Raw genomic sequence first — 27,961 nt, 5'->3', positions numbered from 1 at the left:
TGGGAGAGTACGTGAGAGTGTGCATGTGTGAGAGAACGTATAGTGTAGTGGGGTCATCTATAGTGTGACATGAACCCAAGGTGTTCCCTCCCAGTCGGGACGCCCTTCAGCGGTCAAGGATATTTGATTAGATTAGATTAGATTACAGTGTGAAAACAGGCCCTTCGGTCCAACAAGTCCACACCGCCCCGCCGAAGCGCAACCCACCCATACCCCTACATTTACCCCTTACCTAACACTATGGGCAATTTAGTATGGCCAATTCACCTGACCCGCACATCTTTGGACTGTGAGAGGAAACTGGAGCACCCGGAGGAAACCTACGCAGACACGGGGAGAACGTGCAAACTCCACACAGTCAGTCGCCTGAGGCGGGAATTGAACCCAGGTCTCTGGCGCTGTGAGGCAGCAGTGCTAACCACTGTGCCACCGTGCCTCAGATCTTCGGGCGACCATCCTCAAAAGTGGACTTTGGGATATGCAACAACACAGTGGTTGAGCAGAAGCTGATAGCCAAGTTCGGCACCCATGAGGATGGCCTCAACCATCCTTGGGTTCATGTCACACTACCCCATGCACACAGCGCGCGCGCACACACACTCACGCAGACCCTCTCGCACACACACAGACCTCCCACACACTCCCACCCTGTCAGGTTTATACTCTGCCACACTCATGCAAACACACACACTCTCTCATGTGCACTCACTTGCGCTTGCTCACACACTCGCACTCTCTCTCATGTACGCACACAGACATAAATCTATGGGGTGAATGTGCATTTGCAGACACATTCTATTTTGCTCAAACAGCATACAACATAGAGTCAATCCATGTAACGTTTTAGAAATTCCCACTTTGGAAACAGAACCAGAGTCTGACTCAAGATTAGGATAGAAACAGACTCTAACCTCACACCTTTAATACATTGTCTGAGCTGAGATGTCACTTTTTAAAAAAATAAAACCTTAAGTTATCTCGAGAATGTGACTTAAAAGTAGTTCTGGGATTTAACAAAACAATGCGAATTACAGCACAGGAACAGGCCCTTCGGCCTGCAAGCCTCTGCCGATCCAGGTCCTCTATTTAAACCTATCACCTATGTTCCAAGATTCCTTATCCCTCTGTTCCCTGCCCATTAATGTATTTGTCGAGGTACATCTTAAAAGATGCTATCGTGTCTGCCTCTACCATCTCCACTGGCAATGCATTCCAGGTACTCACCACTCTCTGCGTAAAGAACTTTCCACGCATATCTCCCTGAAACCTTTTCCCTCTCACTTTGAACTTGTGACCCTTAGTAATTGAGTTCCCCACTCTGGGGAAAAAGCTTGTTATCCACCCCAACTATACCTCTCATGATTTTACAGACCTCAGTCAGGTCCCCCCCTCAACATCCACCTTTCTAATGAGAATAATCCTAATCTACTCAACCTCTCTTCATAGCTAGCATCCTCCATACCAGGCAACATCCTGGTGAACCTCCTCTGCACCTGTTTCAAAGCAGCCACATCCTTCTGGTAATGTGGTGACCAGAACTGTACACAGTATTTCAAATGTGGCCAAACCAAAGTCCTATACAACTGTAACATGACCTGCCAACTCTTGTACTCAATACGCCACTGATGAAAGAAAGCATGCCACATGCCTTCTTGACCACTCTATTAACCTGCGTTGCCACCTTCAGGGAACAATGGACCTGAACACCCAGATCTCTCTGTACATCAATTTTTTCCTGGGCTTTCCATTTACTGTACAGTTCACTCTGGATCTTCCAAAATGCATCACTTCGCGTTTGCCCAGATTGAACTTCACTTGCTATTTCTCTGCCGAACTCTCTAATTATCTATATTCTGCTGTATTCTCTGACAGTCCCGTTCACTGTCTGCTACTCCACCAGTCTTAGTGTCATCTGCAAACTTAGTAATCAGATGACCTATATCTTTCTCTTGAACATTCATGTATATCATGGGTTGCAAGTTTGCAGACAACACAAAGGTTGGAAGTGTCGTTGACAGTATAGAGGACTGTTGCAGGCTGCAGCGTGACATTAACAGGATGCAGAGATGGGCTGAGAGGTGGCAGATGGAGTTCAACCTGGATAAATGCAAAGTGATGCATTTTGGAAGGTCGAACTTGAAAGTTGAGTACAGGATTAAGGACAGGATTCTTGGCAGTGTGGAGGAACAGCGGGATCTTGGTGTGCAGGTACATAGATCCCTTAAAATTGCCACACAAATAGACAAGGTTGTTAAGAAAGCATATGGTGTTTTGGCTTTCATTAAGTTTAAGTTTAAGATTGAGTTAAAAACCGAGAGATCTTGTCGGAGCTCTATAGAACTTTGGTTAGACTGCACTTGGAATACTGTGTCCAGTTCTGGTCGCCCTAATATAGGAAAGATGTGGATGCTTTGGAGAGCAGTTGTGAAAGCGAGGTTTTTAAGAGACTGCTGGGCATGCATATGGTCACAGAAATTTGAGGGTTGGTACATGAGGTTTAACTTACATGAGGATCAATGGTCGGCACAACATCGTGGTCTGAAGGGCATGCTCTGTGCTGTCCTGTTTTATGTTCCATCACAAATCCCTGTGGAACACTGCTGGTCACAGCTCTCCATTTTGATAAACTCCCTTCCACTACTGCTGTCTGTCTCCTGTTGCTCAGCCAGTTCTCTATCCATCCAGCTAGTACACCGGGGACCCCATGCAACTTCACTTTCTCCATCAGCCTACTGTGGGGAAGCTTATCAAACACCTTACTGAAGTCCATGTTTATGACATGCGCAGGTCAAGTTGGCATTAAGTACAGAAGTCCCCAGGTCTGGATGGAATCTATCCTAGGTTACTGAGGGAAGCGAAAGAGGAAATAGCTGGGGCCTTAACAGATATCTTCGCAGCATCCTTGAACATGGGTGAGGTCTTGGAGGACTAGAGAATTGCTAATGTTGTCCCTAGCTTAAGGAAGGTAGGATAATCCAAATAATTATAGACCGGTGAGCCTGACATCAGTGGTAGGGAAACTGCTGGAAAAGATAGTGAGGGATAGGATTTATTTTCAGTTGGAAGAAAATGGGCTTATCAGTGATAGGCAGCATGGTTTTGAGCAGGGCAGGATAGAATTTAAGTATTAATAAACCAAAACCTCCAACTCACTCTAAAAGATGAAAGACTTAACAGGAGTCTTGGTTTGTTAAATACATTATTTCAGTTGCATGACACGGTCACCTTTTGCTATAAGTTGTGCGCCTTATGAGCCTGTCCACAGCTATCTGAAGGAGCAGCACTCTGAAAGCTAGTACTTCCAAATAAACCTGTTGGACTACATTCTATGGACTATAACTTTGTTCACTACTTGGAATAATTGGTCTCTTTTGTATTTATCCCAAATCCAAATTCTGAATTAGTGTTTCAATAGACAATAGGTGCAGGGGTAGGCTATTCCGCCCTTCGAGCCAGCACCACCATTCATTATGATCATGGCTGATCATCCTCAATCAGTATCCTGTTCCTGCCTTATCCCCATAACCCTTGGTTTCACTATCCTTAAGAGCTCGATCCAACTCTTTCTTGAAAGTATCCAGAGACTTGGCCTCCACTGCCTTCTGGGGCAGAGCATTCCACACACCCACCACTCTCTGGGTGAAGTAGTTTCTCCTCAACTCTGTTCTAAGTGGCCTACCCCTTATTTTTAAACTGTGTCCTCTGGTTCGGGACTCACCCATCAGCGGAAACATGCTTCCTGTCTCCAGAGTGTCTAATCCTTTAATAATCTTATACGTCTCAATCAGATCTCCTTTCAGCCTTCTAAACTCAAGGGTATACAAGCCCAGTCGCTCCAATCTTTCAGCGTAAGATAGTCCCGCCATTCCGGGAATTGACCTTGTGAACCTACGTTGCACTCCCTCAATAGCCAGAAAGTCTTTCCTCAAATTTGGAGACCAAAACTGTGCACAATATTCCAGGTGCAGTCTTACCAGGGCCCTATACAGCTGCAGAAGGACCTCTTTGCTTCTATACTCAATTCCTCTTGTTATGAAGGCCAGCATGCTATTAGCTTTCTTCACTGCCAGCTGTACCTGCATGCTTGCTTTCATTGACTGATACACAAGAACACCGAGATCTCGTTGTACTGCCCCTTTACCTAACTTGACTCCATTTCGGTAGTAATCTGCCTTCCTGTTCTTGCCAAAGTGGATAACCACACATTTATCCACATTAAACTGCATCTGCCACGCATCCGTCTACTCACCTAGCCTATCCAGGTCACCCTGCATTCTCCTAACATCCTCCTCACATTTCACCCTGCCACCCAGCTTTGTGTCATCAGCGAATTTGCTAATATTACTTTTAATACCTTCATCTATATCATTAATGTGCATCATAAAAAGCTGCGGTCCCAGCAGTGATCCCTGCGGCACACCACACTCTGTTTCCTGTCAGCCAACCAATTTTCAATCCATGTCAGTATTTTGCTCCTAATACCATGCCCCTAATTTTGCTCACTAACCTCCTATGTGGGACTTTATCAAAGGCTTTCTGAAAGTCCAGGTATACTACATCCACTGGATCTCCCTTGTCCACCTTCAGAGTTACATCCTCAAAATATTCCAGAAGATTAGTCAAGCATGATGTTCCCTTCATAAATCCATGCTGACTCTGACCTATCCTGGTACTGCTATCCAGATGTGTCATAATTTCGTCCTTTATAATTGACTCTAGCAATTTTCCCACCAGCGAGGTCAGACTAACTGGTCTATAATTCTCTGTTTTCTCTCTCCCTCCTTTCTTAAAAAGTGGGACTATTCTCTGTTTTCTCTCTCCCTCCTTTCTTAAAAAGTGGGACAACATTAGCCACCCTCCAATCCGCAGGAACTGATCCTGAATCTATAGAACATTGGAAAATGATCACCAATGCATCCACGATTTCTAGAGCCACCTCCTTCAGTACCCTGGGATGCAGACCATCAGGTCCCGGGAACTTATCAGCCTTCATTCCTAACAATCTCTCCAACACCATTTCCTGCCTAATATAAATTCCCTTCAGTTCAGGTCCTTCAGCCACTATTACATGTGGGAGATTGCTCGTGTCTTCCCCAGTGAAGACAGATCTAAAGTACCAATTCAACTCTTCTGCCGTTTCTTTGTTCCCCGTAATAAATTCATCTGTTTCGGTCTTCAAGGGCCCAATTTTAGTCTTAACCATTTTTTTCTTTTCACATACCTCCTTTATATTTTTGCCCAGTTTACCTTCGTACCTGATTTTTTTCTTGGCGTATTTCCATTTTAGTAATCCTCTGTTGTTCTTTTAAAGCTTCCCAGTCTTTCGATTTCCCACTCATCTTTGCTATGTTATACTTTTCCCCTTTTGTCTTTATATGGTCCTTAACTTCCCTCGACAGCCACGGCCACCCCTTAGGATCTTTCGTCCTTTTTGGAATGAACTGATCCTGCATCTTCTGCATTATACCCAGAAATACCTGCCATTGTTGTTCCACTACCATCCCTGCTAGGGTATTGCACCATTGAACTTTGGCCAGCTCCTCCCTCATAGCTCCATAGTCCCCCTTATTCAACTGAAATATTGTCACTTCCGATTCTACCCTCTCCCTTTCAAACTGCAGATTAAACCTTATTGTATTCTGATCACTACCCCCTAATGGCTCCTTTACTTCGAGGTCCCTGATCAAATCTGGTTTGTTGCACAACACCAGATCCAGAATTGCTTTCTCCCTGATGGGCTCCAGCACAAGCTGTTCTAAGAATCCATCTCAGAGGCACTCCACAAACTCCCTTTCTTGGGGTCCAGTACCATCCGGATTCTCCCAGTCTACCTGCATGTTGAAATCCCCCATAACAACTGTAGTAATATCTTTGCGACAGGCCAATTTCAGCTCCTTATTCAACTTACACACTACATCCAGGCTACTGTTTGGGGGCCTGTAGATAACTCCCATTAGGGTCTTTCTACCCTTAGAACTTCTCAGCTCTATCTATGCTGACTCGACATCCCCTGATTCTAGGTCCCCCTGCACAAGGGACTGAATATCATTCCTTACCAACAGGGCCACCCCATCCCCTCTGCCAGTCTGTCCTTACGATAGCATGTATAGCCTTCAATTATCTGAGCTCTGACAAGCAATTCCACTTCTAATTTTATGTGCCAATTCTATCCTGATATTTCCTGGTGAAGGGCTTATGGCTGAAGTGTCAAATCTTCTGCTGGGCCTGACCGGCTGTACCCTTCCAGAACTACACTCTCAACTATGATCTCCAGCCCTCATTTTCTCCTGCCAATTCTATCAGCTGGCCTCTTGATAACTCTTGTACATTTTTTTAGGCTCTCTCTTAAAAGTTTAATGGATGCTAATACTACTTTATTTTAGTCTGAGAAACCTGGTATCTGTGCTTTAAGCTTAGACTAACTCTGCATTCAAAATTAAGTTGTCCTCGTTCAAAATGTAGCGGAAAACTCAAACATTTGTCACGATTTAACTGGCAAGAGTGCACCAATAATCGTACCTCTCTGTTTCACAAGTCATCACAAATGTGTAAATATATAAAAATCCCACAACAAGATCACAAAAACACAATTTATCTGACTGCTACAGGGACAAAAAAAAACACAATTCTTCAATGACAGTAGAAGAAAAATGAATCTGTTAATTTGTAACACAACTTTAACAAAAACGGTAAAAGAAAGATTTCTAATTTGTGTAACTTGAACAGACTCTTCCAATCCCCAAACACAGGCAGACAAATGATGAAGACAGAAAAAACTCAAGACAGTTCAAAAGATTTAATAACACAGAAAATAAAAACTATGAGGCAGCCATTCGGCACTTAAGCTTTCTCTGCCATTCAATAAGATCATGGCTGATCAACCAACTCACTATCTATTCCTACTTTATCTCACCTACCATTTGATCCCTTTAGCCCAAAACCTATATCCCACTCTATCTTGAGAACATTTGATGTTTTAGCTTGAGAATTCAACAGGCTCACCACTCTCTCCATGAAAACAGTTCTCCTCATCTCAGTCCCAACTGACCTACCCGGATGCTCAGACTGTGGCTGCTAGCTCTGAACATCCCCAGTCATCATGAACTCCCTTCCTGCGTTTCCCCATCTCATACTCTTAAGGCCAGAAGAGCATAGACCATAAGATATAAAACCAAATTAGGCCATTTGACCCATTGAGTCTGCTCCAGTATTCGATCAGGCTGATTTGTTTCTCAATCCCATTCTCTTAACCTCTCGCAGTAACCCTTGACCCCCTTATTAATCAAGAACCTGTCTCTGTCTTAAGTACAATCAATGATTTGGCCTCCACAGCCTTCTGTGGCAATGGGTTCCACAGGCTCATTGCCACTTGGTTGAAGAAATTCCTGCTCATTTCAGTTCTAAAAGGTTATCCCCTCACTTTAAGGCTGTGCCGGGTCCTCGTCTCTCCTACTACTTCTGGGCAGCAATGGGGCTCAGCGGTTAGCACTGCTGCCTCATAGCGCCAGGGACCTGGGCTCAATTCAAGCTTTGGGGAACTGTCTGTGCGGAGTTCGCACATGTTCGACATGTCTGTGTGGGTTTCCTCTGGGTGCTCCCACAATCTAAAGGTGTGCAGCTTAGGTAGATTGGTCAGGGATGTGCAAGCTAAGTGGGTTTGCCAAGGAAATGCAGGATTACAGGGACAGAGTAAGGAGGTGGGTCTGAGTGGCATGTGCTTTGGAGGGTTGGTGTGGACTCAATGAGCCGGATGGTCTGCTTCTACACTGTCAGGATTCTACAATTTTATAATATGAGAAATGTCTGTGTGACCACTATATCTAGGCCTCTCTGCCTTCCCCAAGTTTCAATGAGATCCCCACTCACCCTTCTGAGGACACACCCAGACTCCTCAACCCCTCTCCAGATGACAAACTCTCTATCCCTGGGATCATTCTTGTCAACTTCCTCTCGACCCCCTCTAATGCCAGTATATCCTTCCATAGATATGGGACCTGAAAGTGCTTTCAACATTTTAAATGCAATCTGACCAGATGCTTATACAGCCTCAGTAGTACATCTCTGCTTTCATATTGTAGCCCTCTTGAAATGAATGCTAACATTGCATTTGCCTTCCTAGTTGCCAAATGAACCTGAATGTTAACCTTAAGAAAATCCCAAACTGGGACGCCCAAGTTGGTTGACTCTTAACTGCCCTCTAATTAGATATGGGCAATAAATGCATGCCTAGCCAGCAATACCCTAATACCGTAAATGAATTTATGAAAAAAAAATCACTGTTTCAGATTTCTGAAATCTTATCCCATTTAGAAAATAGTCATAATCTCCTTGCTAATTCTTTTGCCAAATATTTGGAGTGTTCCCCTCTTTGGGTATTAATCCTCTTGCAGTTCTTCCTTATTTATTCCATCAAAATCTCTATTTTCAACACTCCTTCAATCTCTCCTGAACCATCTGCTCCAGAAATAATTTCAGTTTCTCTCATCTCCAAGTCAATCCTCATATCCTAACCTGAACGATCCACCAGAAAATGTGGAAGTTTTGTGATACAAGACTGCTGCTAAGCTCGAAGATCTGAGTTGAAGTTTTAGCCCAGGATTTCATTGCCATGATAGGCATATTCATATATCTTTCCAACACACACTAATGCTAGGAGTAACCATAGGAGACATTCCTGGTAAGGCATGGGAGAGAGAAAACTGGAGTCTCTGTTATCACTATCCAGGCTACAAAATGCATGTAGAAATGTATGCAGCCACAGCAACTCAGTGTTACAATAATCAAAGCGTTTTGCATTACAGGAAGGGGTTAAAAGTTTGCAGAGAAGATTACAGCAGGAATTAGAACAAGAGAAAGTAATCGTGCTACAAGTCAAAGCTTAAGACTTTTTTTTTGAATACGTGCACTTGTAAAAAGATAGATGACTTGACAGCACATCAAGTTGTTTTAATTTGCTCCTACTACAGAGATATGATTACAATGTTACCAAGACTGGGAATTCAATAATTGATGAAGAAACAAAATTGGCAAAAAGGAAAAGAAGAATGGGTAGCTTTGTTAACTTTGCACAACTGACCCAGAAATAGGCTATTTTAGATCTAGAATGGATGAAGTAGCAGCATTATTAAGAGCTCTCCTGGTTAAGGATCTTCTCATGGGTAGCAATCACAACACGGTAGAATTTTAATTTCTGTCTGAGGGAAAGCAACTTGAGTCTCAAACTAATGTCTCCAACTTAAAAATGGGCAATTAAAGATGTATGAATAAAGAGTTGTCTGAAGTGGACAGAGAAAAAAAGACTAAGAGGATATTCAATGGATGAACAGACATTTCATAACACTCAGCAAAGATTTCTTCCAGTCAAAAAGGAGGACTTCGTGAGAAGAATGAACCATCCACTTCAACAAAGGTGGTCAAGAAGAGTATCCAAACAAAACTTAAGGTATACAGAATGGTGTAAACTAGTGGTTGCCCAGGGACTCTCCCCAGCTGCCCACCCACCAGACCCCCAACAACTCCCCACCCCAGGAACCAGCAGCAGATAACAAAAAGCTCAAAGAGGTGAAAATTGATTGAAGTAAATTACATATGAAAACAAAACAGCTAAAGAGAGCAGCTAAAGTGGCCTTGGAGGTCACAGTGGGGAACAGGGAAATACAATTTTAAATAATATTTTGCATCCAACTTCATGGCAGAGGATTCTCTTAACATCCCAAAAATAACAGATAAACAAGGCATGAATTGGACCAATCTTACACCAATCTCTGTCACAAGGGATAAAAAGTACTTCTCAAACTAATGGGACTGAAGGCAGATACTTTGCTATGGCCTCTACACAATTGCTTTCAAGTAACTGCACAGAATGTGGAGGTATTGGTTGAAATATTCCAGGACTGACTGAATTCTGAGAAGGTTCCAGCAATTCGGAAAACTGCTTCTGTGGTCTGTGTATTCAAGAAGGGAGGGAGACAGAAATCTGTAGGCCAATTCAGGGTCATATTGGTCAGTGGGTAAATATTAAGAGTCCATTATTGAGGAGGAAATAGCAAAGCATTTGAAAGACCTGAACACAACCAAAGGGAGTCAATATGATTTCATGGAGGGAAATCACGTTTGACAAATTTACCATGGTTCTTCAAGGATAAAACAAGCAAAAATGATGCAAAGGAATTGATAGATACAGTATTTTTGGATGTCCAGAAAACATTCAATAAAGTGCCAGATAGAAGCTCATATGGTTGAGAATTATGTATTAGCACATACTGAAGATGGGTTAAGACATAGAAAATAGAATCAACCTTAGCTATCCTTGAGAAGGTGGTACTGAGCTAGCTTCTTGAACCATTGCTGTCTATCCGCTATAGACATTAGGGAGGAAGTTACAACATTTTGATCCAACAACAGTGAAAGAACAGCGATACATTTCCAAGTCAGAATGGTGAGTGGCTTGGAAGGGAACTTGTAGACGGTGGTGTTACAATCTATCTGCTGCCTTTGTCCTTCAAGATGCAAGTGGTCATGAGTTTGGAAGGTGCTGTATAATGATTTTTGCCAAATCATTGCAGTGTATTTTGTGGACTGCTGCTACTGAGCATTGGTGGTGGAGTGACTGAACATTTGTGGACTTTGCCGATCAAGTGGGCTGCTTGTCCTGGATACATGAGTGTTGCTGTTTCTTGAAAGGTGAAGCTTCTGGAATTGGAACAGCAAGTGGGAAGTATTATATCACACTCTTGACTTGTGCCTCCTGTATGGCGGACAGGCTTTGGAGAATCAGTTGGTGAGAATGAGGAAGCAGAGTGCAATGTATCTAAATTTGCTGACAATACAGCAACAGGTGGTCAGGCATGTTGCAATCAGGATACAAGGTTGGCGAGGCCCAATATGAAGTACTGTGCACAGTTTTTGTCCCCATATTCTAGAAAGGGTAAATTGGCAGTGAAGGCCATTCAAGAGATTCAGTATGCTGATTCCTGGGTGAGGGGGGAAATTTTTTTAAAAAGGGACAACTTTTTCATGCAGAGAATAGCGTGTTTTTGGTATGAGCTGCTAGTGGAGGAGACTGGTACGATTAGAACATTTAAAAGGCATCTGGATGGGTATATGAATTGGAAGAATTTAGAGTGCTGGAAAGTGAGACTAGATTAATTTAGGATATCTGGTCAGCATGGATGATTTGGACTGAAGGGTCTGTTTGTGCGCTGGAAACTCTATGAAGGGACAGCTTTCCAAAGAACAGCTAAACAGGTTAGTCCTTTATTCATTAGCTTGTAGAAGAATAAAAGGGATATTATTGAAACATCCAAGATTCCGAGGAGACTCATAAGGGTAGATATTGAGAAAATGCTTCAAGTAGTGAGGGAAATTTGAGCTGGGGACATGATGACAGAATAAAGGTCACTTGTTTGAAAATGAGATGCAAAGGAATTTCTTCTCCCAGGGGACAGTGAATGTTTGGAATTCTCTACCCGAGAGGTGTGGAGGTTTGTTATTGATAGCATTTAAAAATGAGGTGGATAGACTTTCGATATGTCAGAGAGTTAAGGGCTTTGAGGAATTGGCATCTAAGAGGAGTTGAGGCCTGGAGAAGATCAGCCACAAAGTTATTGAATTTGGCTTGAGGGCCAAATGGACTACGCCTGCTTCTGATGTTCTTATATTTTCTAAGTCTGCTAACTCTGATTCCCAGAACACTGTAACAAACCACTGAAATTACAACTTGCTGTCTCAACTAAGCATCATGCCTTAAGAGGCATCTTGATGGATAAATGAATAGGCAGGGAATAAAGGATTACGACTGCAGAGGCGAAAGGTTTTTAGTTGAGAAAGGCAGCATGTTTCAGTGTACTCTTGGTAAGTTGAAGGGCCTGTTCCAGTTTCAATCAAACAATTCAATATCCTCCCATTCTTATTAACCACTCAAAAAAATTCAACATGTCATTCTTGCATTGATGTGGGAGCAAAATGCTGTACTTCCCCAAGTAAGTGTGTGAAGAGAACCTGTGAACAAGCAAATGAGGATGGCAGCCTCCTCGCATCATTTCAAAACACCACTAATGACCGACAGCAAATTCTTGTTTTATCTGTGATACCCAAAAGTAAACATTAAAAAAAACCTATTCTCCAAACCCCAATGAACTGCCTCAATATTCATCACTGAACTTCTTGCATCGTCCAACCCAAACACCCCATTCTATTCATGATATTCCCCAACTAAACTAAGCGCTGCTTATGACAGAAAGGATTTCTTACATATAAGTAACAAGTAACTGGCTCCGAAGCCAAAATTTGGTGCTTTTGTTCTTAAAGATTTGAAAGTGTCAACTTTGATGCCTTCATTCACACTGGATATTAATGCATTCTGAAATAATATGGAGTTAATGAATGTTATGCTGTCACACACAACAGTGTACTGTACACTCACCTTCCGGGTCAGTGGTTGAACGCTGTTGGGTCTGATGAGCCTCCGCTTTTTACAGGTCAACAGTGGACGAACTCGAGCTGCAATGCAGGTGCTATCAGGAGGTACAGGCAGCATATTCAATCTCTGCTTTTTATTCAGTAGCTCTTCAGCATCCGAACTGTCAGTGGAACTGTTGTCTGGGAGTAAACTGTGAACACTTAGGAAGAACAGAATATGCATTAGCAAAAGGCAGAGCTTGCTTCAACAGATAAATTTGCATAAAGTCACTTTAAAAAACCTTCCATGCCATGTACAAGCAGAAACCCAAGCAGAAATAACATTTTCACAAATGCAAGGCTGAGACAACTGTCTCAGCAACACATGCTGATTAAGAGCTTAACTGACATCCTTCGCACACTGTTGTCAGATATGGACAAGAGTTTCTTTAGAAAAAGCTTTCAAACATTAGCCAACAAGTCTTTCCTTGAAGAAGCCACAGTGGATAACAGATCTAAACTGGTTTAAAATCCCAGATCATTCAAACAGTCTGTTTAAATCACATTAATTACCTTAACAATATTTAAAGTCTGGCATTTTCTCAAACAAAGGGAACTGTAATTATCAATTTTTACTTCAGTGCGACCTGTCAGAGAATTATTTCAGAAAAAACTACAGGTAATGATGCGCAAAATAAAAATTGTAAACAATGGATACAGAATACAGTACTATGCTTTTTGTGATTTAATTGGAATGAAAGAAGCACTAGGGAAAAGATGACATCACCACCTACAGATCATGACAATCCAAAATCTTAATTCTGGTTTTTGTCAATGGATTGATAAATATGTTACGCAGAAACAAATAAATAATTCTGAGACTTGTCAGTACACTTGGGATGGATACGTTAAATAGCGCATCATAATAAATTCCATTATGGAATGGAGTGAAATCACATCTGTAATTCCCTGCACTATCACTGCTCTCGTGGTAATTTACCAAAATTCGCTGGACTCTGGGATGGTTCCAGCAGATTGAAAAACAGCAAATGTGATGCCACTGTTTAAAAAAGGAGATAGACAAAAGGTGGGTAACAATAGGTCAGTTAGCTTAACTTCTGCAGTGAAGAAAATGCTTGAATCGATCAAGGAAGAAACAGCAAGGCATCTGGATAGAAACTGTCTTATTGGGCAGACACGGCATGGATTTAAGAAAGTGACTGGAATTCTTTGAGGACATTACCAGTGGCAGTGGACAACCGTGAACTGGTGGATGTAATATATTTGGATTTCCAGAAGGTATTTGACAAGGTGCCACACAAAACGGCTGCTGCATAAGATAAAGGATGTATGGCTTTATGCATAATGTATTAGCATAGATAGAGGATTAGTTAATTAACAGAAAGCAAAGAGTGGGGACAAATGGGTGCTTTTCTGATTGGCGATCAGTAGCTCATGGTGTGCCTCAGGGCTCAGTGTAGAAACTGCAATCGTTTATAATTAACATACATGAGTTGGAGTTGGGGGCCATATATAGTGTGTCAAAGTTCTCAACTGGCAATAAAATGAATGGAAGAGGCAAGTGTGCAGAGGTCACTGAAAACTTATCTATATCCCCCTGCAGACTAAATCAGTGGACAAGGTCTGGAGATGGAGTATAATGTTGGAAAATGTGAGGTCATCCATTTTGGTAGGAGTAACAGCAAAACGGACTCAGTTAAATATTCAAAAATTGCAGCATGCTGCTTGCGGAGGGACCTGGGTACCCTTGTGCAGGTGATTTAATTGGAATGAAAGAAGCACGAGGGAAAAGATGACATCACCACCTACAGAACATGACAATCCAAAATCTTAATTCTGATTTTTGTCAATGGATTGATAAATATGTTACGCAGAAACAAATAAATAATTCTGAGACTTGTCAGTACACTTGGGCTGGATACGTTAAATAGCGTGGCAAATAGAACATTGTCCTTCATTGCTAGACGGATAGACTTTAAAAACAGGGAGGTTATGTTGCAGTTGTATAAGATGCTGGTGAGGCCACACAGAGTGCTGTGTACAGTTTTGGTCTCCTTACTTGAGAAAGGATGCACTGGCACTGGAGGGGGTGCAGAGGAGGTTCACTAGGTTAATTCCGGAGTTGAGGGGGTTGGCTTACGAGGAGAGATTGAGTAGACTGGGACTGTGCTCACTGGAATTTAGAAGAATGAGAGGGAATCTGATAGAAACATTAAATTATGAAGGGAATAGATAAGATAGAAGCAGGGAGGTTGTTTCTACTGGCAGGTGAAACTAGAACTCGTGGGCATAACCTCAAAATTTAGGGGGAAGCAGGTTCAGGATTGAGTTGAGGACAGACCTCTTCACCCAAGGGATTGTAAATCTGTGCAATTCCTTGCCCAGTGAAGCAACTGAGATGACAATGAACATTTTTAAGGTGAAGATATCTGAACAGTAAAGGAATTAAAGGTTATGATGAGTGGGCTGTTAAGTACAGCTGAGTTCACAAAAAAAATCAGCCATGATCTTGTGAATAGTGGAGCAGACAGGATGGACCAGTTGGCCTACTCCTGCTATTTCTTATGCTGAACTCCAAGAACCATGGCGAGTAAATTCACTTTAGTGTTAACATGAGTCAACAAATAAAAATATGCAATACACTGGGACTTGTGCCAATATGGGCTGCATGTTCAGCCAGCTTAGCAAGATGGGCTACAACATCCAGAATGTAATGCAGAACAGCATACAGAGCTCAACAGATGCAATGCACCCCTTCTGATCTCTCTGGAGGGGACCCTGCAGTCACGAAGCAGGTGAGCCACTTGCGGGTTACATTAAAGCAGTAATTCCAGGTGAAACTCCCATTTATTACTGATTGAAGTACATGGCTCATTAGCCTTTGACAAAAAGGTGATAATAGCATAATTAGAAAAATAGTGTTCACTCACTCAATTCCCTAGCTAAATCGTCTGAACTGCCAATTTTCTTTTTCCCCCAATTCATTCAGCTGATATTGGTTTTGTTGGTTGGACTAACATTAATTACAGACCACTGATTAAACTTCAGAAAATGGTGGTAAGCTGTCTCAAGAATCGACCTAGCCAATCATTGCATCATTCACAAATTTACTTATCACCCCTCCCACATTCTCATCTACTTTATGATTACCATAAACAATAAGTGAATCCTGCACTGACCTCTGTAGGATATCAGAGCATATCAAGCTTGAGTCACAGTCTCCTACCACCAGTCTCTATCTTCTATAACGGAACCAATTTTGAATCCATCTTACCAAGTTACCCTGCATACCATGTGCTTTTCACACATGACATTGTCAAAGACATTGTTAAAAATCCATGTAAACCACATTAACAGCCCTACAGTTACTTCATCTTTGATTATTGATGTGATACTCGCCTTAATCAAAAATGCAACTCCCCTCTCCTCTTTCCAACACCTCCATCCCACCTGAAACATCTGCACCCTGGCATATTAAGCTGCCAGTCCTGTACCTCTTGATGAAAATTCCTGAAGAAAGGCTTATGCCCGAAACGTTGACTCTCCTGATCCGTGGATGTCACCTGACCTGCTGTGCTTTTCCAGTGCCACACTTTTTGACTCTGCCCCCCAATTATCCACATTTCTGTGATGGTTATAATGTCCCAGTTCCACTTACCAATCCATATGCTGAGTTCATCGGCCTTACCTGTCAGCCCACTTGCATTGAAATAGATGCAGTTTAATCCAACCGATATTACTTTAGATTAGATTAGATTTAGATTTAGATTAGATTACTTACAGTGTGGAAACAGGCCCTTCAGCCCAACAAGTCCACACAGCCCCGCCGAAGCGCAACCCACCCATACCCCTACATTTACCCCTTACCTAACACTATGGGCAATTTAGCATGGCCAATTCACCTGACCTGCACATCTTTGAACTGTGGGAGGAAACCGGAGCACCCGGAGGAAACCCACGCAGACACGGGGAGAACGTGCAAACTCCACACAGTCAGTCACCTGAGGCGGGAATTGAACCCGGGTCTCTGGCGCTGTGAGGCAGCAGTGCTAACCACTGTGCCACCGTGCCACCCACACTCACTTTACTCCCTGTCGTGTTCCAGCCTGACATGTCTCTTCATTTTACTATTTCTGATTACTGTATCTCCTTCCAGCCTCGCAATTGCCTCCCTGCTGTTGAGGATCCGCCCCGCCCCCAACTAATCTAGTTTAAACCCTCCCTTGTAGCACTAGCAAAGCTGGCTGCCAATATATTGGTTCCCCTCCCGTTCAAGTGCAACCTGCCCCTCTTGAACAGGTCACCTCTACTCCAGAAAAGATCCCAATGATCTAAAAATCTGAATCCTCGTCCCCTGCACCAATTCTTTAGCCAAGCATTGATCTATTACATCGTCCTATTCCTACCCTCACAAACACCTGGCTCTGGAAGTAATCCGGAGATTACAGGCGGCGAGGTCCTGGTTTTTTAACTTTTTTCCTAATTCTCTTCAATCACTCTGCAGGACCTCATTCCTATAACTACCCATGTCATTTGTGCCAACATGCCAAATGACTTCTGGCTGCTCATCCTTCCCTTGAGAACATTCTGCAACCGCTCAAAGACATCCTGGCTCCTGGTATCCAGGAGGCAACACACTATTGTGGATTCCCGTTTGTGGCCACAGAATTCATGCCAGTACTTTGCCCCTAGCACTATGGGCTCACTTTATTTCGTAGCTTCTCAGCAGTACCTTGTCAAAAGTCTTCAAGAAATCCAAATAGGTCACGTTCATTAGCTCTCCTTTGCCTAACGTATTCATTAGGTAAAAACAATGATTGTAGATGCTGGAAACCAGAGTCTAGATTAGAGTGGTGCTGGAAAAGCACAATTCAGGCAGCATCTGAGGAGCAGTAAAATCGATGTTTCCGGCAAAAGCCCTTCATCACCACTCTAATCTAACGTATTTATTGCATCCTTCAAGAACACTAATAAATGTCAGGCATGACCTCCCCTTGATGAAGTGTTGCTGACTCAGCTCTATTCTACAATGTACTTCCAAATAAACTGCAATCTTATCCTTAATAATGGACTCGAAAACTTGCCGAGAGAGATCAGGTTAACCAGACTATAATTTCCAATCTTCTGCCTTTTTATCTTTTAAACAGGGGAGTTACATTCGCTATTTGAGTCCTCTGGGACCCTCCCTGATTCCAGTGATTCCTGAAAGGTCACCTCCACAATCTCCTTCAGAATGTGGAATGCAGTCTATTCCATTTCTCCAGAGTAAGACAGATACAAAGTAGAACATAAAACAGTACAGACAGTACAAGTCCTTCAGTCCACAATTTTGTGCCGAGCATTATCTTAGTCTTCGATCAACCTAACGCGTCAATTTTCTGCTATCCACATGCTTGCCCAGCAGTCACACTCTGACCATTAGCACAGCTGACAGTGCATTCCACACACCGAATACTCTCTCAGAAAGAACCGACCTCTGACATCTCTATATCTTCCTCCAATCACCTTAAAATTATGGCCTCTGGTGACAGTCATTTCTGCCCTGGGGAAAAGTCTCTGGCTGTCTACTCCATTTCTGCCTCTCATCACCTGGTACACCTCTATCAAGTCACCTCTTTTCCTTCTTCTCTCCTGAGTGAAAGGCTCTATCTCACTCAACCTCTCTTCATAAGACATGCCTTCCAATCCAGGCAGCATCCTGGTAAATCTCCTCTGCACCCTCTCAAAAGCATCGACACCTTTCCTATAATGAGGCAACCGGAACTGGAGACAGTATTCCAAATGTGGTCTAACCAGGGTTTTATAGAGCTGCAGCAAAACCTCACAGCTCTTAAACTCAATCCCCTGTTAATGAAAGCCAAAACACCAAACAGCTTCTTAACAACCCTTGGGTGGCAACTTTGAGGGATCTATGGACATGGACCCCATGATCCCGCTGTTCCTCCACACTGACTAGAATCCTGTCTTTACCCTGTATTCAGCATTCAAATTCAACCTTCCAAAATGAATCACTTTGCATTTATTCAGATTGAAGTCAGTTTCCACCTCTCAGCCCAGCTCTGCATCCTGTCAATGTCTTGCTGTAGCCTGCAACAGCCCTCAACACTACAACACCACCGACCTTTGTGTCATTGGCAAACTTACGAACCACCCATTCATTTCTTCATTCAAGTCATTTATAAAAACTGCAAAGAACAGAAGCCAAAAAAAAACAGACCCCTCCAGGTGGAATACCACTACCACTCATTATCTTCTTTCGGTCAGCCAATTCTGTATCCAGACAGCCAAAGTTCCCTGTATCCCATACCTCCTAACTTTCTGAATGAATCTACCGTGGGGAATCTTATCAAATACCTTACTGAAATCCATATACACCACATCCACAGCTCGTCCTTTATCAACCTGTCTCATCACATCCTCAAAAGAACTCAAGGCGGCTTATGAGGCATGACCTAGCCCTCAAAAAGCCATGCTGACTATCTTTAATCAAACTAGGTTTATCCAAATAGTCATAAATCCATCTCTCAGAATCCTTTCCAGTACCTTGCTTACCACAGATGTAAGACTGACTGGTTTGTAATTCACGGGGATATCCTATTCCTCTTCTTGAACAGAGGAACAATATCTGCCTTCCTCCAAACAACCGGTATGACTTCTGTGGAGAGCGAGGATGCAAAGATCATTGCCAGAGGCGCAACAGTCTCATTCCTCACTTCCCACAGTAACCTTGGATGTATCTGGTCCAGCCGTGAGGACTTGTCTATCTTGATGCTTCCCAGAATTTCCAACACATCCACTTTCTTAATATCAACCTGTTCAAGCCTATTAATCTGGTTCACAGCGGTATCAGTATCAACAAGGTGCCTCTCTCTAGTGAATACTGAAGCAAAAAACTCATTTAGGGTCTCCCCTACCTCTTCAGGCTCCAGGCACAAGTTCCCTCCGCTATCCCTGATTGATCCTACCCTCTGTGATCATTGTCTTATTCCTCACCTAAATGTAGAACGCTTTTGGGTTTTGCTTAATGCTTTTTTGTGCCCCCCTCCTCACTCTCAGTCCATTTTTGAGTTACTTCTGAGCTACCTTTTTAATATTTTTTTATGACTGCTGGGTTCTTGCTCAGATTGGTCTCCTTCTCTGATGGGCCCTACTCTTATGCTGGTTATTCTATTCCCCTTGATATTTGTAGGATATCTTGGGATTCTCCATAATCCTGTTCCCTCCTGGTTCTCCAAATTGGTGTCCTGAGATTCTCCCCTGTACTTCCTATACTCCTCCAGGGGGCCTCTTGCTTTGCTCCTTCGTACCTGTTATACATCTCATTTTATCCAATCGTACATATTCCTTATGCCCCCAATGCTCTCTGGGCTTGTTTCTTCTACATTTCATCCTGAAAGCCATGTGACGGGATTGTACACCCCTTAAGTACCTTTTTGAACACCTCCCACTGTTCTGCTGTAGATTTACTCCCAAATAGCTGTTCCCAGTCTTCTTCAAGATCCATGAATCTTACCCCAATTCACATCTTTCTCACCAGATTTTTATTGCTGCTTCAGGTTTGACAAGCCTTCTCATCCAACAATCAAGTTTCAAATAAATAATGCATTCACTTCTATCCTAACCATTCCTTTACAGCCATGCATCACAGCACTTTTTTGTTTAATGAGACAAGTTCAAAATCTGCATCCTTTGTAGTGCAATGACATCCTGGAACCCAACATTGAACAATATCTTACCTGTTGACCACTCCATTGACAGGCTTAAGGTTATTGCAGGCTTTTGTTGGGACAGATTCAGTTGGTGTCGAACAAGATGTCACATTTTCTAAAGGGTCAATAGGAGGAATAACCTGGGAGTCAAAACATAAAAGAAGTTGTAGAGCAGAAACATAACTGTGCCCTTGACAATTCTGCAAGTTCATTCGGTTAAGTTATAAAATAAATGATCATCTTCTGCACAAATAATTTTTTTTCTTACAAAGATTTTTTTGCAGCTTCACAACATTCTACGCAACACACCATCCAGGATTCTCGTTTGCAGCCACAGAATTCATACTCCTAGAACCGTGGGCTCATTTTATTTACTAGCCTCTCGGCAGCATCTTGTCAAAAGCCTGCTAGAAATCGAAACAGGTCACATTCACTGACTCTCCTTTGCCTAACTTGCTCATGACATCCTTAAAGATTCTAATAGATGTAAGACATGACCACCCCTTGATGAAGCTCAGTTCTATTTTACAATGCACTTCCAAATACTCTGCAATCTCATCCTTAATAATGGTCTTGAAAGGTTTTCTGTATGGCCTAGTCATGTATTGATGGGCCTCAGTATTCTGGCTACATATCACTGCATTTTCTTAGATTTTAAAAGTAATGCTCAATACATTACCTAGATATTACAATATATGTCCAGACTTAACAAAACAACTTGAACAACTACTAACAGAGATTACAAAAGGAAACTTGCCAGGGACATCCAATCACTAAGAGGATTTTTTTTGTTGCATAAAGGGAAAGCTGATCAGGAGAAATGTTGGCCCACTAAGGACTGAAAGTGGGGATACTGTCAATGACTGTGGGGAAATGGCAGACATGTTGAATAATTACTTTGCCTCAGAATCTACAGTAGAAAAAAAAGATAGCTTGCCTGAAATCCTGAGGAAATAAAAGTAGATCAGGAATGGCGGTTGAATAAAATCAACTTAAGTAAAGCACTGGAAATGAGGAAACTAATGGTATTAAATGAGCAATAAATCGTGGGACCTGACAACTTCCACCCAAAGATGTTAAAAGATTGAGGGGATCACATTTAGATAGCCGAACTATAATCGTTCAGAACGCCCTATATCCAAGAGTCATCCCTCCAGATTGGAAAATTACAATAAGTTATCCTGCTTTTTTAAGAAGAGCAAAAGGAATATCAGGTAATTACGACCTGTTTGCCTAATATCTGTGGTGAATAAATCATTGCAGTCTGTAATTAAGGATGGGGTAACTGAACATATCGAAAAGTTTCAGTTAATTAGGACGGTCAGCATGGTACATCATATCAGACAAACCTTACTGAAATTTCTGAAAAGGTGGCTATGGTTGTGAACATGGGGAATTATTTGAGTATGTTGTTTGTATGGAGTTCCAGAAGGCATTTGATAAAGTCCCACATAAGAGCCTGTTAACTAAGGTAGAAGCCTACGGAACTGAGGGCAAATTATTGACATGACTATTAAATTGGTTGAATGGCAGGTGACAAAGTACAGATAGCAGATAGGTACTCAAGTCAGCAAAATGCGACCTGTGGTGTCCGCAAGAATGTGGGCTTCAATTATGCACAATATTTATTAAAGACTTGGATAACGGCATAGAAAGTCATACATTCAAATTGGATTTCAACTCAAAAGGCAGTCAGCGTGGATGATGGCATTGAATTACAAAGGGATTTTGATATCTTAAAATGAACGAACAAAATTGTGCCTTTTGGATTCAATGTAAAGCAGTGTGAAGTTGCCTATTTTGGACTGACAAAGGATAACTCAGGGCACTTTCTCGACAGTATTAAGTTAAATACAGTGTTTGCCCAGAGACTGGGAATTTGGGCGCACAGATCAATGGATTACAGAGATTAAATCTACAAATTTTATAGACAACATAGATTAAAAATAGTTGAACAAAATAATCAATAAATGAATGGAGTGCTGGTCTTTATAATTACAGGAATCAAGTATAAGGATGCAGAAGTTATGCTGCAGTTGTACAAAACCCTGGTTAGACCCCGCTTGGCGCACTGAGAGCAAATCTGGGTACCATAACTTAGGAAGTATACACTGGCCTTGGAGAGAGTGCAGCATTGATTTACAACAATGATACCTGAACTTCAGGGGTTAAATTATGGGGAAAGATTATACAAATCCAGGCTTGTTTTCTCTTGAAATTAGAAGGTTAAAGGGTGATCGATTGAAGTCTTCAAGATATTAACAAAAAGTACGGTGTAGCTAACAATAAACTATTTCCCTTGGTTGGGATTCTAAACTCGGGCACGTAGTCTGATGTTTAGGGCCAGACCATTCAGGAGAGATGTTAGGAAGCACTTCACTGCATAAAAGGGTGGCAGTTGTCTGGAGTTCTCTTCTACAAATGACAATGGATGCTGGATCAATTGCTACTTTTAAATTGGAGATAAATATTTGTGAATCAAACATATGGGCCAAAGGCAGGTAGATGGTATTAGGCCACAGATCAGCCATGATCCCAGCGAATGATGGAAACGGCTGAAAGGCCTACTTCTGATCGTATGAGCATAAAAGTAGTATGTTTACCAGGGTTTCCCACCTCAAGTCACAAACAAGAAGAAAAATGTGTAGGAAGTGAATGAGTAGTATTTTGGTTTCAGAATTTCATCTAATCACAACATGTGTGTCACAACTAACATTTAAGTTAAATATTTAGGTATTATAACGTGCTGGGTATGACATTCATGTAGACAATGGACAAAGCAACAGCAGTCTGCTGCAAACATCAAACCTAATAATAAATTCCGAGATTTTGTGCAGGTCCAGGTATGCTCTCTAAGATACAACGTCTGATACTTTTACGATATCATTCGCAGGCAAATATTTTGCCTTTCCACAGAGAAAAAAGTCTTTGCTTTAAATTTAATTTTTAAACAGGTGAATCATTTAGATCATCTGCTATGGTGCTTCAATTTAAAGCATCATGAGATTATCGAAAAAGATTTTGTGTAAGGAACATATAAAGGAATAAAAATGTTTAAATTGGAGGTGGGCAAGATGAGGAGCAGTCCACAATGCATATCCAGTTCACATTCTAACAGTCTCTGGCTCACCGTTCAAACCACCATTGTCAATGCCAGCAAAAACTCGGCTGGTTGCTCAACCAGAAAATACCAATACTGGTATGATGAGAGTGGTTATGAGATCTGGGAACTATTAAGCTCGAAGTAGATGTCATACTTGACTGTAAAACAACAACTGCCCTCAGAAGAGAACTGACAGGCCTACAGGCAACTGAAAGGCAGAGGCACAAAAACAAACCCGTGACATAAAGAACGGCACGGTGGCACAGTGGTTAGCACTGCTGCCTCACAGCGCCAGAGACCCGGGTTCAATTCCCGACTCAGGCGACTGACTGTGTGGAGTTTGCACGTTCTCCCAGTGTCTGCGTGGGTTTCCTCCGGGTGCTCCGGTTTCCTCCCACAATCCAAAAATGTGCGGGTCAGATGAATTGGCCATGCTAAATTGCCCGTAGTGTTAGGTTAAAGGGGTAAATGTAGGGGTATGGGTGGGTTGCGCTTCGGCGGGTCGGTGTGGACTTGTTGGGCCGAAGGGCCTGTTTCCACACTGTAAGTAATCTAATCTAATCTAAAAAAAAAAACGGGTGGTGACCACTGAAAGAACTGGAGGCCCAACAAATGGTTGACAACCATGACATGCGTGTTTTCATCTGTACTGCCAAGACCACTTATGGACCAAAGCCCCACACCACTGCTGGCCAAGGACATAGTGACTCTTTTCAAAGATAAACCAGCCATCAAAAATCACTAGGGGAGCGCTTCAGAGAGCTCCTCAACCACAGAGTGTTACTGAACTCATCCCGCAACATATCATATGCCTTGAACTAAGCAACACTCGATCCTTGCACAAAGTAGAGAAGGCTGTCTGCCAGCTTAAGAACAACAAGGCTGCTGCAGCAGATGGTATCCCTACTGAGGCATTGAAGTGCAGAGGCAAAGAGCTCCTGCTGCAGCTAAATGCCATGTCGGTCTTATCTGGAAGGAGGACAGCATCCCAGGAGAGCTGAGAGAGACTGGTCAGCAAAGTTAGATCTCATGGAATACAGGGAAAACTAGCCATTTAGATACAGAACTGAAGACAAAGGGTGGTGGAGGAGGCTTGCTTTTCAGACTGGACGCCTGTGACCAGTGGTGTGCCACAAGGATCAATGTTGGATCCACTGCTTTTCGTCAATTATATAAATGATTTGAATGTGAACTTAGCAAGTATAGTCAGTAAGTTTTCAGATGACATCAAATTTGGAGGTGTAATGGACAGCGAAGGTTACCTCAGAGTACAACGGTATCTTGAGCAGATGGGCCAAGGAGTGGCAGATGGAGTTTAATTTAGAGCAATGTGAGGTGCTGCATTTTGGAAAGGCAAATCAGGGCAGGACTTGCTCACTTAATGGTAAGGTTGTAGGGAGTGTTGCTCCACAAACAGAGACCCTAGAATGTAGGCTCATAGTTCCTTGAAAGTGGAGTTGCAGGTGGATTGGATAGTGAAGGAGGTGTTTGGTGTGCTTTCCTTTATTGGGCAGAGCTTTAAGTATAGGAGTTGGGAGGTTATGTTGCAGATGTACAGGACATGGGTTAGGGCACTTTGAGAATATTGTGAGCAATTCTGGTCTCCTTCCTACCAGAAAGATTTTGTAAATCTTGAAAGGGTTTGGAAAAGATTCACAAGGACGTTGCCAGGGTTGGAGGATTTGAGCAATCGGGAGAGGCTGAATAGGTTGGGGCTATTTTCCCTGGAGTGTTGGAGGCTGAGGGGTGACCTTGTAGAGGTTTAGAAAACCATGAGGGGCATGAATAGGGTAAATAAACAAGGTATTTTCCCCAGGGTGGGGGAATCCAAAACTTGAAGGCATAGGTTTAAAGTAAGAGGGGAAAATTTTTAAATGGACCCAAGGGGAAACTTTCTCACACAGAGGGTGGTGCACATATGAATGAGCTGCCAGAGGAAGTGGTAGAGGCTGATACAATTACAACATTTAAAAGGCATCTGGATGGGTACATGATTAGGAAGGGTTTAGAGGGATATGGACCAAGTGCTGACAAATGGGGCTAGATTAATTTAGGATATCTGGTTTGCATGGACTGAAGGATGTGTTTCTGTGCTGTACATTTCAATGACTCTACGCCACAGCTGTGAATATTTTCAGAAAAGAGAACAAGTCCTACTGTGGTAACTATGAGGGATTCTCCCTTCTGTCAACCATTGGAAAAGTCATCGCCTTCCTCAACCGTCTCCTCCCGGAGTTGCAGTGTGGCATTTGGCCCCGGAAGAGTGGAATGGACATGATTTTCACTGCATGACAGCTGCAGGAGAAAGGAAGAGAAAAGAATCTACCCCTGTACATGGCCTTCTTCGACCTTACAAAGACCTCTGAACCTATCAACCTGAAAGCATTGTGGACCATCTATCTTTGCTTTGGTTGCACCGTGAAGGTGGACATTGTCCTGCGCCAGCTCCATGACAACATGGAAGTTGTGGTAATGACAAATGGCTCCTTATTTGGACCAGCATTAAGCAGGGGTGCATCATTGCCCAATACGGTTCTCTATCTATCTTGCTGCAATGCTTGACCTTACCACTGACAAACTCCCCACTGGAGTGGAGCTAACTTACAGAATTTGTGGGAAATTATTCAACCTCCGCCCCTGTAAACTAAAACCAGTTAACCTAACTAGTGTCACTGAGGTGCAGTATGCAGATGATGCTTGGTGTATGTGCAATTTCTGAGGACATACTTCAGATCATCGTCAGCACCTTTATGGAGCCATATGAGATCATCAGTCTCATCCTAAGCATCTACAAGACGAAGCTCCTTCATCAACCTGGTGTGGCATTGTGAAGCAAACCCACTGATCATCAAGGTCCACGCAGAGGCCTTAGAGAGAATTGACCACTTCCAATACCTGGAAGTGTCCTGTCAGCCAAAGCAGCTATTGAAGAAGAGATCCAGCACTGCCTCCAGTGTGCTATTGCAGCCTTCAGCCACCTGAGGAAAAGGGTGTTTGTGGATAATAACGTTAGATCTGACACCCAAGATCATGGTTTACAGAGCTGTGGTGATTCATGCCCTCCTATATGGTCTATAGCAGACACCTCAAGGCGGTGGAGCAGTACTACCAATGCTGCCTGCGCAAGAATCTGCAAATTCACTGGGAAGAAAGACACACCAACACCAGCGTCCTCGATCAGGCCAACGTCTTCAGCATTGAGGCACTGACCACCCTTGAATAGCTACAATGGGCTGGACACGTCATCTGCACGACTGACACGAAGCTCCATAGCTCCAAAACAGCAGGCGGGCTCCAGATGGACAGTGGAAGTGCTTCAGTGATACCAGCAAAGTGTGACATTACCACAGACACCTAAGAATCATTGGACAAGACTGTCCAAACTGGAGGAGAAGCATTCGGGAAGCCATCAAACACGTTGAGACTTGCTGCTGGGAAACAGCGAAAGGGCATGCTGCCACACCAATACCCCTCCGCTCCCGTGACCATCACCTGCTCCAATCGTAACAGAGCCTGTGGCAATTGGTATCAGTCTGTACAGCCACCTATGGACTCACCCCAAGAGTGAGAGAGAGTCATCCATGAACTGTTTTAAATAAACATCCAAACAGTATCGCAAAAGTGGAAAAATACAAACTTTAGCATGTCCATTTTGCACCACAATCTCTTTTGGAAGCAATTATTGTCATATCATTGTTAATTTTTTTACCAATCCCATTTTACAATAACTATTGCAATGGATGTTGACAGATTAAACAACAAACACTCCAGATATCTCAACATTACCCCCAAAAGAAAATTGGCCTTATGAGAAAATTCAAAAATAGGACTAATAGAACATAGAACAATACAGCACAGAACAGGCCCTTCGGCCCACGATGTTGTGCCGAACATTTGTCCTAGCTTCAGCACCTGTCCATGTACCTATCCAATTGCCGCTTAAAGGTCGCCAATGATTCTGACTCTGCCACTCCCAGAGGCAGTGCATTCCATGCCCCCACTACTCTCTGGGTAAAGAACCTACCACTGACATCCCTCCTATACCTTCCACCCTTCACCTTAAATTTATGTCCCCTTGTAATACTCTGTTGTACCCGGGGAAAAAGTCTATCTATTCCCCTGATCAAGTCACCCCTCATTCTTTGCCGTTCCAATGAGAAAAGGCCTAGCACTCTCAACCTATCCTCGTACGACCTATTCTCCATTCCAGGCAACATCCTGGTAAATCTCCTCTGCACCCTCTCCAAAGCTTCCACATCTTTCCTAAAGTGAGGTGACCAGAACTGCACACAGTACTCCAAATGTAGCCTTACCAAGGTCCTGTACAGCTGCAACATCACTTCATAACTCTTGAATTCAATTCCTCTGCTAATGAACGCTAATACACCATAGGCCGCCTTACAAGCTCTATCCACCTGAGTGGCAACTTTCAAAGAACTATGAACATAGACCCCAAGATCCCATGCCCCATGATGCGGCACATTGGCACAGTGGTTAGCACTGCTGCCTCACAGCGCCAGAGACCTGGGTTCAATTCCCGACTCAGGCGACTGACTGTGTGGAGTTTGCACATTCTCCCCGTGTCTGCGTGGGTTTCCTCCGGGTGCTCCGGTTTCCTCCCACAGTCCAAAGATGTGCGGGTCAGGTGAATTGGCCATGCTAAATTGCCCATAGTGTTAGGTTAAAGGGGTAAATGTAGGAGTATGGGTGGGTTGCGCTTCGGCGGGTC

The 27,961-nt window shown here is 42.9% G+C and overlaps 1 protein-coding gene across 5 annotated transcripts in view; it reads right to left on the bottom strand.

Annotated features, from left to right (window-relative positions):
* kansl1b (KAT8 regulatory NSL complex subunit 1b) overlaps positions 1 to 27,961 on the bottom strand; it is a 292,755-nt gene that overhangs the window by 58,229 nt on the left and 206,565 nt on the right. For all 5 annotated transcript variants that reach the window (XM_043675343.1, XM_043675344.1, XM_043675342.1 and 2 more), the window contains 2 exons: positions 20,157 to 20,269; positions 12,425 to 12,620 (listed from right to left, as the gene is read on the bottom strand). In XM_043675343.1, coding sequence (XP_043531278.1) covers positions 12,425 to 12,620; positions 20,157 to 20,269 — 309 coding nt within the window. The remainder of the gene's footprint in view (positions 1 to 12,424; positions 12,621 to 20,156; positions 20,270 to 27,961) is intronic.

This window comes from Chiloscyllium plagiosum, chromosome 33, assembly GCF_004010195.1.
Source record: "Chiloscyllium plagiosum isolate BGI_BamShark_2017 chromosome 33, ASM401019v2, whole genome shotgun sequence".
Lineage (NCBI taxonomy): Eukaryota > Metazoa > Chordata > Chondrichthyes > Orectolobiformes > Hemiscylliidae > Chiloscyllium > Chiloscyllium plagiosum.
Note: the sequence above shows the minus strand (reverse complement) of the source record. Positions and strands in the feature narration are given on the sequence as shown.